General features: G+C 37.5%; 1 protein-coding gene across 3 annotated transcripts in view; it reads right to left on the reverse strand.

Annotated features, from left to right (window-relative positions):
- The window catches only part of LOC121889430 (E3 ubiquitin-protein ligase TRIM7), a 60,675-nt gene that overhangs the window by 10,099 nt on the left and 39,343 nt on the right, over positions 1-11,233 (reverse strand). For 2 of the 3 annotated variants that reach the window (XM_042401385.1, XM_042401384.1), the window contains one exon: positions 93-234. In XM_042401385.1, coding sequence (XP_042257319.1) covers positions 93-233 — 141 coding nt within the window. In that variant the 5' untranslated portion in view covers position 234. Of the gene's footprint in view, positions 1-92; positions 235-1,781; positions 2,053-11,233 lie in introns of those variants that run through there. The other variant, XM_042401383.1, reaches the window with a different exon arrangement.

Below are 11,233 nucleotides of genomic sequence, written 5' to 3' on the forward strand. Positions count from 1 at the left end.
AGTAGAGCAACAGTAGAAGAAACAAAGACGCAAATGTGTGTAGAGAAAGAATGAACAGAAGGAAGTGAAGGAAAGAAAACAGACGCACACACCTTAGATCCATCCCAGTATCTGCTGATGCAGGCCATGCAGAAGCTGTGGCCGCATGGTGTGGACGAAGGGTTAGTGAACACATCCAAACAGATCGAGCACTGGAACTGCACATCAGACAGAAAACTACCATGTAAGGACATCCTGAGGAAAGGAAAGAGAGCAAGAGAGTGATACACAATTCAATCAATACCAACAATTTTTTGAAACAACAATCCCTAAACAAGACTAAGAACCTGAAAGTCTAATGTTTATCAGGTTAGTTTAGCCTGTTGGCGTGTATGCTATCATAGCGGACAACACAATAGTTGTTGAGATATTTCAGTCTGGACCAAAGTAGTGAAGAGACCAACCAGCCAACCAATGATACCATCCTTAGAGCCACACCGCTAGTATGGCTAAAAAGTAAGCTAGAGGATTTAATCTTTTTAAAAAGTCCAAAATTCATAGCAATCCACCTGATGCTGTAGTTGTTGAGATATTTCTGAAAGTCTTGGGTTTTTACCACCATCCACCCTAACCCAAAAAATATGTTATAACTAAACGTAATCCAGGTAGCAATTACATTTCCCTTAAATGGTAATTGGCAAAAACAAATTAGTACATTAACCTAATTTTTAGGAGACAGGAACTAAGATCACAAAGATTCACCTCGATTGAATTATTAAATTTTGGTGACAGCTGTGGTTACTTCTCTGCCCACAGGGCTTACCAGGGCAAAAATGCTATTACAGTACTGTTGACTCATAAGGATGGATATATTAAACACCACTGAACACTCCATTTGTCCAACACCTTGGTCAAAAGCAAAATATCTCCACAACTGCAGGCCAGATTCCTAATGTTTTAAATGACCACTGATTTTTTTTTAATGCCTACGAGATGTTAAACTTTGTCCTTGAACAATGCTATCAATCATGACTTTATATCTTGAAATCAATCATGGTCATATTCTTTGGTGACCCCCCTGACCTTTCTTCTGACAACACTTTTGAGCTAAAATATCCACTTTTGCATAACAAAATCTAATGGGTAGATTGCCATTAAACTTGGTCGACATACACATGCTTTTGAGAGGATAAACCCTTTCTATTTAAGAACCTGATTACCTTTACTCTAGCATCAATCTCAAAATAAACATTGCACTGCTTGCTACATTGCTGGTAAGGCTTTACATATAGAACATTTGTAATGTATGTTATTTGTTCTTTCCAACATTTTTTGGAACTTGGCAATGGAAACAAAGTAGTACTGTTAAAATTGATGTTCTTGTTTGTTTGTTTTGGTGGCTGTGTGGGAGAACAGTAAAGCAATGGAAAAAGGTGAAAGAGGAAAAGATGCAAAGTGAAGGCAGTGCAAAAGAGTTTTGTGTAGGGAAAGCTGGGGTGACATGAGATAAATGCGACACATTATATAACACACACATATCTCTCCTGTCGCCACAAATCAGATTAGGATGGTCAGAAGACTTTAGGAATGAAGCAGGGCAAGATTCTGTCCTACACTATCATGTACTGTACATACAAACACACACAGCATACTTTTATGCTTAACAAATTGTATTCATACTGGTTGTTTGTGCAGGTAGCATTTGATTTTAAACTGAATCCAATGGGGTAACATATTTTACATATCAATGTTTCAGTGCTAATTATTACTAGTCCTAATGTAGTACTGATCAACACTAGTACCTTTGGAGACTATACAATGAGTGAGGGTTGTGGAACATCCTGCATAGGATGCCAGTCTGTCACAGAGCATACAGACATGTAGAAACATTCACACTGTAGAGAGAGTGCAAAGTAGATTTTCTTATTCACCTGATGTGTGAGGAAACACAATAAAACCCAAGCAGACAAGTAAAATTCCACACAGTAAAGGCCAAGTTGAAAATACTCATTAATAAAAATACAGTAAACACAAAGAATAGGCCAGATATCTGAATGACAATATCTACCTGGCATTGAGATGAATCTATAATCAACTCTGTCTCTTTATAATTGCTTTTATATAAGACCTTTTTAAATTATATTTTCATTGGGGACATAATCATTGTCTGGATTAAGTTCACAGCAATGTTTTTTCCAAGGAAGGAGGTGCTGTGTTTTTAGTATTGCACAGGTCTCAGGGATGTGGTCAGGTTGGATGGGTGTGCAAAGTGCAGGTTGAGGCTACAAAAGCACTTTGGGTTAAGGATGGGGAAAGATTATGGTTTCAGTTAAATGCTAGATACGTTGTGTCTTGTGTGTCACTGCAGACTTTTTCTGGTATTAAGGCCAGAATCATTCCCTAACCTGAACTTAAAGTTTTGTCATCACACAAAATCTATCTGCTATTGTAAACAAGTAGTATTTGCTATTACTGTGAAGCATATACTGTAGAGCAGTGTATAGCTTTTGATTGCAGATTTAAAATATCTTATCGCACTGAAATAGCTTTAAATTTCTTAATTTTTGTAAGAGACTAAGATATTTATGTTTCAATATTAATGAAAATGTAATTAATTAAGTCTTTTTTAAACTTTTGTTTATTTTGGGTAATTTCACTGAGAGCAATGCCCTCTTTTTCAGGAAAGCCCTGATCACATTCACACAGTTACACATTCATATCTGGAAGTTGCCCAGTACAACCACAGTCTGACCTGCTGGCCACTGAGCAGCTCCACTGGAGCAGTTGGGATTAAAGGCCTTGCTCAAGGGCACCTCAGTGGTGGTAATGAAGGGGCAAGCGCTACTGCTTGACTTTTCCTACCCTGATTTATCCTGCCAGTCCGGGGGATTGAGCCAGCAATCCACCCGTCACAAGCTCGCTTCTCTAACCTTCAGGCCACCACTGCGCCAACTACTAGTACTACTTAATTAATATACATATTAATTAAGTAGTACTACAACTACATCTTAATATTGAAGGAATACATGTTTAAATGGTCCTCTTGAAAAACAAAAACACATGCACAGTTGCAGACTCCTCTGACATTTGTGTACACATCAGGCAGATGTCTGATAATCAATAAGTAGCTACATATTTACCACATATATAACCATAAGTTTCCAACCTGCAATAAATTTGTCAACAACGCAGACTGTAGGTTTATATCCAAGAAAACAGAATAATTCTTTGTCAAAATGCAGATTAGATTGAAATGGGTGACTTGAACACCAGCTGGCCTCAAACGTGGTTTTTACAGGGTAGACAAATTGCACTCTGGGTTTTCAAATAACAAGAAAAGTTGTAATGTCTGTAATTACATTTGAATTTTTTAAAAAGTGTTCCTCCAGATAGAGCAAATCACATGTTCTTTTTCCACACCATCCCTTCTTCATTGCCTCTAATGATCTTGTGACTTGCAGCTTTGGGCAGCTTTTAGACCAATAAGCACAAACAAGCATCCAGAATCATAACATCATTAATATAAACATATTAATAGAGCTACTGCAGAAGAGCTACAGTTGATGAAACAGTCCTGCAAACTCAATAAAAGAAACTGCTACAGCCAAGTCATGACGTCAAGTAAAAAGTAGACTTGAAAGAGCCTTGAAAGTTTTTGAAATACACATGCAAATGTTGAGCCTTCTGATAGCTAAAGGAGACTTCTTAAAACAACACATTTAATTATACTTCTTTCCTGCTGGGTCCTTGGGATCATGTTGATTTGGAAGTTTTAGGAAATACATTTAATGAGTAACTTCAATTTAGAGCTGATAGTTGATCAAGAGAAAAACAATTGGGCAACTACAGTGTACTCATTAAGTGTCACATGGTAGAAAAGATCTCCTCCTACTATGTTGCAACTTTAAATGGTGTCTGCATTTGTAAATAAATGTTTTCTTGCATTTCTTCAGATAAGCATTAAACAAGAAATAAAGTAAAAGCTGGTACCTTGGTGGAGGTGTTCAGTTTTTTCAGGATCTGGTTTTAGAATATGTTGAAAAAGATCCAGTGGTGTTTCTTTTCTCTGGCGGTGTTGTTTCTTGATCTCTTAATGTTGTATCTTCCACTTATAAGTGTGTCTGCTTCTCAGGCTGTGAAATATAAGGGTGTGTTTGTATGTGTGTGCGAGAGTGAAAGGGTTGTGATTTTCCTTCCTGTGTAGAGGAAAGTCACACCACGCCCACTCACTTGTCTTTGTTTGTCAGGTAAATGTGACAGGACTGGTTAAGGTGGGAGAATGATACATAAATACAGAGTAGGTCAAACAGTCACAGGCTCTACCTTCAACCCGTTTAACTAAAAACTGCCAACAGAATTTTTCTTTTTTCTTTTATCCCCAGTCACTGTCAAATAGTTTCTTGGAATCAATGTATGATGGTTAAAAATGTTTCTCATTTATAAAATCACACTATATCCATTATATTTTGTTTTATTTACCTTGAATGATGAACTTTGGTTGACTTTGGGATCCATGTTTGTTTGCTTTTTCATGCACATCCGTATTGTCTAGCACTAAGTTGGATATATCCAAGCCTTCATAAAAATCTGTTTACATTCGTAATTACACCTTGGATGTTGACGTAAACAGTATTTCCAAGTCTGAAACTGTTCACAGCAACTCCCATATGACATGAAAACTGCATAAGGTGCAAAAATCAGTGTCTTCTTCCCTGAATTTTCAGTACAGAGACAGACCTAAGATATGTTTAGTTTAGCCTTAGTACAAAGTGGGGGGAAAGAGCTTTTCAAGCTCCATCAAAACTGTCTTCCAACAACTCCAAAGCAACTACTGTATGTTGTATCTTGTGTATTTTAAATGAGTAGAAATGAAGCTATCAATTTTTAAAGTTGTTAGTTTTGCACACTCCTCTGAACTCTGAACAAAACTCTTGGATAATTTGGTGGCTGTAGATATCTTAATGCATGTTGTTTCTTATTAGCCAGCAAGTTGGCTAATAAGAAACAACATGCAAGTAAGATATCTTTTTCCACTTTTGTTCCACTTCACGTCTTTTTGTACTAAACTAGACTAATCATGTCTTCCTGGAGTAACTTCCAGGTAAGACAGCAAACAAGAGTAGCAGTAACAATGAATTATGATAATTACACAAACAATAACATTTTCATAACAGATATGAGCAACCTAGCTAATTAACAGCTATCAAAACAACAAAAGTTGGGTGAGCATTCCTATGGAGGCCTTGTACAAATGCTAAATGATGTTTTGACCTCATTTGGTCCCGCATAGATCTGCCAAGCCCTCAGACAGGCGACATTATTCTCTAGCCCTGACGTACATGCCTTAGAACTGCCTTAATCCTACACTCAACCAAGCAAAGAGCAGATAATCGGCAGCTTGAGCCTGCCTTATACAGTACCTACATTGCATCTGCTTAAACTAAACCACCAGATAAATCCAATGAAGATGCAACATACCATCAAGCCACCTCGAATAATTATTCTGCTTTGTCTTTTTTTAATTTAGTTTTGGCTTGATATCAAGGAACAATCTCCTTTCTCACTGCTCCACCCTGCAGCTCATAATTTATGTCTTTATAATTATTATGGTACCACAACTAGAAATATTAATTATTTTCATGACAACAACTTTGCCACAGTCTTGACACTGTGCACTACATGACAGAAGCTCAGTGACAATGTGAAGAATAGTTAATTCTTCTTATCATCTCCGTCTGTGCTAAGAAAATCATGATTGATAAAGCTGTGGGAAATGTTTGTTTGCTTTCCCTGTGTATGTGCGTTTGGACCAGTCACATCTCACATTTTTCACATTTGTCATTCCTTTGAGCTAATGATGCGCTGCCTCCTGAGAGAGATAAGAGCACTCTTACACACCATGTACCCAAAACAGGATGCTGGGCTTTGTTGCAAAACAGCTTCCTTAGTCATGCTGATGAGTCTGCTTCTGTGTGACTACAAAGTGCAGCATATGCAAATGGTTTTTAGGGTAATTTTGACTAAATGGACCCTGCAAGAAAAGTAGCTATATTTTACTGGGTGTACCTTTGCATGTCCATTTGGTCCATTTGGCCTGCTGGTGGGCAACATATAACAACAAAGTGTATCACATTTATAATCACTTGTTGTCAAACAGGGTTTTTCCATTGTTGCTGAAGTTAGTGGCGCCAAATCATGCTATGAATGGCCATGACCGGTCAAGCCACACTGGCATGGTACCAGTGTTCTTCCGTTGCACCACACAGCAAGGTGAAGTTGTGTAACTTGATAATGTGTTGGAGGTATGTGGGTCACGAATCACATTAAAAGTATGTCACCTGCAGCTCTTTAGCTAACATTTCACTGTTTCTACTTATACTTTTGATGTGAAGCAGCAACAGCAGTAAAGGTTGGGTTTGTGTCAGTAGTAACTTAACTCAGTTCAGATGTATTTGAAGTGGTCCCAAACAATAAAATCAGGCTGATATCTGACAGTTGTACAGTATTTTGATGAGAGAGACATTGCTCCTGCCACTGAAGGCATTGACAGATCAAAGCAAAATAATCAGATAATCAGATATACATTATAAGTAGTGTAATCAGAATATATTGTATTCTGATGAGAGAGAGGACTCAAGGCCACTGGGGCAGTCGCCCAGCTCTCTGAGCAGGTAGCACACAGCCAAACCTTTATACCTTTACAGAAGCAAGGTTAAAAACTGTTGGGTCCCAAAAAGGACATTACACAAACACCAGTATCTCCTTACAAACAGGTATGGTCATAGATGATCTCAGAGTTCAAGAGTTCAGCTCAGTCTAGATAGGGTGTCTGTTATCAAGTTTAGAAGTAGACAACAAAATATGTCCACACAGTCTCTAAGATATGTCAGATTAATACAGTGAAAGAGACAATAGATAGATATAAAGTGATTTTTCTCAAATGCCTTAAGCTGTGGCTGTGAGCTATTTCACAGTATCTGAGGTTTGTCAAAGTCAACCCCAAAGGTCAGTCACCAAGCCTCAGGTAGGAGGAAGGGTCAAAGCTTAACTATTCTAGGAATAGGTTGCCTCCACAGGCATGTGCGCAAGAATGACAGCACACAGGTGTGGACCAAAATAGTACACCAAAGGACAAAGTGACATTGGTTGAAAACAAACAACAACGCTCATGACTTTATCGTCAAACAGAAAGATATAAAATGATAACCATTAGTAAATCACTTTCACAAACTACATACAGAAACGGCACAGCTATCCCCTGCTGTGAGGCTGTAGTGGAAACACGTCATCACAGCGTGGATAAAGCAGACCGACCTGGGCCAAACCAAGTCAGAGTGAATACATCCCCATTTCCCCCCACAATATCACATCTTTTAAACTTGTGTATCATAGAAATTCAGCTCTTATATGATACATTAATGTGTGCAAATATAATTTTAACTACTTTATATATTGTGAGACAGTTTAATTTATAATGTTAAAACATATTTTTAATGTAAAATCTCAATATACAAACTAACGATTCTATTCCTGTCAAATACATCTATTGAAGTAAATAGTACAAGATTCAGCTTTTAAATGTAGTGGAGTACAAGTATAAAGTAGCATAAAAAGAAAATACTCAAGTACAAGTATCTCAAAATTGTACTTCCATACAGTACCTGAGTAAATGTACTTAGTGACTCTCTACCACCAGTGTGTTTTTATCTGCTTGTTTTGAGTGACTCCCGCAGAAGATGTTACTTCAGGTAAATGTTCTTCAGTGTAAACTTATTTTCTACTTATCTGCTGATTAACAGTACAAGCATCGCTCTTCCTCTTGCACATTCAGCACTGTCATTTCTATTGTTTCACAGTAAGAGCTGTTGCACCACCGCAGGCGAGTGATATGTGCACTTACATTTCAGACATTTGGCTGAAACACACCGGCTGATGCCAAGACTGAACATGTTTCCTCCAGTCTCTGTTATAATATGGTGTTTCTGAATGCCACAAGGGAAGGTACATGAAGTTCTATGAATTAGTAAACAGATGCTGCAGATTTTTACATCAATAAAACTTATATCAAGCTTTATTTATTTGTATAGCAGCTTCCATGCATGTGCAGTTCCAAGTAATTAACAGATGACTCATGAGCTAAGACAGTAAATATATAAACAGTAGGCATGGTGTTCTTTTCTTGGAGGCTTCATTTTTTCTTCTGTAAACATAGGATTGGTGTGATTTAATAAAAAGTTTGAATTTTGTTTCATCTGTCCAAAGCACATTCTCCCAGAAGAACTGTGGCCTGTCAACATGCATTTTGGCAAAGTCCAATCTTGTCAGTCAAGTCTTTTCTGTGTCTCCCTCTTAGAAGTGAGGTCTTCCTGGGTCTTCTACCATGGACCCCATGTTCATTTAGAATAACGGCTGACAGAAGCATCACCAAATATTTTTGTTTTGCTTTGTGGAGCAGCTAACAGATAAGAACCTGAGGATCTGAGGGGCCTTCCTGGTTACTAACAGGTAACCAACGTAAAGACTTTGAAATAAGCATAATGTGTGCTCTTCTTCTGGTCTTAGTCAGCAATTGTGCGGCGGAATTGACAGTTAATTGTAGCTGATTTTATCCTCGTTGAGCTGTAAAAATTTCTGACATCCAGGCCTTTCACATCTAACATACAGTTAAAACGTGAGTCAATCAGCCTGTTGTCATCAGGAGCCATGGCCACATAGAGCTGAGTGTCATCAGCATAGCTATGGAAAAAGATACTGTTTCTCCAGATGACACTGCCCAGGGTTAGCATGTACGAATTAAAAAGTAACAGTCCTAAAATTGATCCTTGTGGTACCTCACAGGTAACTTCATAGTGTTTGGAGGAGTGGTCATCTATATATACAAAAAAATTCTTCAACAAAGATATGAGGTAAACCAGTTAAAACAATTCCAGACAGGCCAACATGCTATGTATCTAAAATAATCTGATGGTCCACAGTATCAAAGGCAGCACTCAGCACAAGAACTGAGGGCTTGTTGCTGTCAAGATTTGTTCTGATATTGTTCACTACTTTTAACAGAGCTGTTTCAGTGTTGTGATGTGTCCTACAACCTGATTGGGACATTTTTAATTTAGTATTTGACTTGAAAAAGGTACTTAGCTGATTAAAAACTAGTTTCTCTAAAATGTTGCTTAAAAATGGGAGGTTTGAAATCGGTCTAAAACTGCTGGGTGTTAAATATCCAGGTTCCCTTTCTTGAAAAGTGGTTTTACTAGAGCAGTTTTAAAATTAGTGGGGAAGACACCAAGCTGTAGGGAGATATTTACTATGGAAGAATGTCTTTAGATACAGAATAAAGATAGTTTCAAAAAGGGAGGTAGGAATTGGGTGAAGGGAACACGTGCAGGCAGGGTGCAAAATTAACTTTTTTGTCCACCTGCCAGGGCTAGTGAATATTCAACTTTTAACAGCCACTCAATAATTTACCATTGTTTTTTTGGCTGGTGAGTGAAGCAAATCTACCAGCCACTCGCACATTTTAACAGCATTTGGTTGGTGGCTGGTGGCTAGTGCTAATTTTGTGCCCTGTATGCAGGGTTTCAATTCTGTTACTATTTTCCTGACAGTTTCAGCATCAACCAGGTCAAAACTTGACTTCCAACTTGACATCACTCCGTACACATTATATAGGCAAAAGTGCAGTGTGCTTGTTCTGCTTGTTATGCAGGTTATACTGGCCATGATTAATGTCATTAGTTACACTTGTGTTTTTCCTGCTGTCATGAGTCAAATGTCCATTGTGGGAAAGATGTGTTGTTCTTCTGTTCCTCATTCTGCCTGTCTGCCAGCTGATTTCCTTGTTGTTGCTGTTTACCAGATTCTTCTGGCTTGTTTCCTTTTCTCAACTAACCTCATGAATATATTTTGAAAGGGAAAAAAATGCCCTCATCCATGGGTAGGGTGTGGCATAAAAATAAAAATCCAGGCACTCAAGTAGATGGTTAAAAATGAAAAGCCAATGTACATTGGCGCATTTGCCTCAGGTTGTTTCAACACACAATGAACCCAAAGCAGTAAGTTGTCACACACACCTGTGTTAAGGTGAACCCAGTACATACCGTACCAGACCACTAGGGGTAATTTCAACAAAAGACACAATAATGTGTCTCAACATTAAAAAGGTATATGTGCAAGCAGAGAAAATTGATTAAACATTACTTAAATAAAAACATAAAATAAAATCTGATGAATAACAAAAAAGCTTACAACACTTTTCCTCTACCTGTAACTGATGCTTGAGGACAAATTTTCCAACCAGTGTTGGGGTTTAACGCATTACAAAAGTAACGCGTTACAGTAATATATTACTTTTAGCAGTAACAAATTAATATAACGCATTACTAATAGGATTTCAAGTAAAATTTTCACTTCATCATTTATTGACGTGTTCATCACTCTTACATGTCCTCTGGAAACACCTCTGTTGTCGTTTCTGTAATGTATTGTGTTGTGGTATTTGCATTGCATTTTCTTAAGTTGCAGTGCATTTGCCCTTGTTGGCCACCGTAATAAAAGGACTAAAGAAACCAGAAAATATTCACATTTGAGAAGCTGATATTCAGGGAATTTTTACATTTTTTTAAAGAATGGCTCCAAATGATTAATTGATTACCAAAATAGTTGGCGATTTATGTAATAGTTGGCAACTATTTGATTCAATGAGTAATCATTGCAGCTGTTAATCCAATATTAAATAATATTGTATGTAGTAATTCTTGGGAGGACTTATTGAAAATATAATGACAAAAGGTAAAATACTTTTTAAAAAAATCTGTTTTTACTTCTTTCTTTTGTTATTTCATGTCTTTGTTGTGGTGTTGCTGTATTTGTGTAAGTTACTTTGTTTTAACTTTTTGAGGTATATGTAATTGTCTTAAAGTTAAAAATGCTTTTGTGACAGTATGAGACACTTTTCTGTTTAATAGGTCCTTCACCAACATAAGATGGTCACCCAAAGTTTCCCTAAGCAGACCCACAAGGACTTTCATTTCCCACACATACTGTAGGTAAACTGTAGGCCTCAATTGCAGACCTAAAGTTTATGTTGGATATACAGCTATATATACTATATAGTGATATAGCTATACACAAAAATAGAAAACAGTCAGGGGCATCATACAAGGGCAACTCTGAGGTTAAATTTTCTTTCTATCATGAAGCCACAGATGTCTGGGCGCAGACCCCCCCAACTTCTGAAAAACATGAAGTTCTCAGT

Source organism: Thunnus maccoyii, chromosome 22, assembly GCF_910596095.1.
Source record: "Thunnus maccoyii chromosome 22, fThuMac1.1, whole genome shotgun sequence".
NCBI lineage: Eukaryota > Metazoa > Chordata > Actinopteri > Scombriformes > Scombridae > Thunnus > Thunnus maccoyii.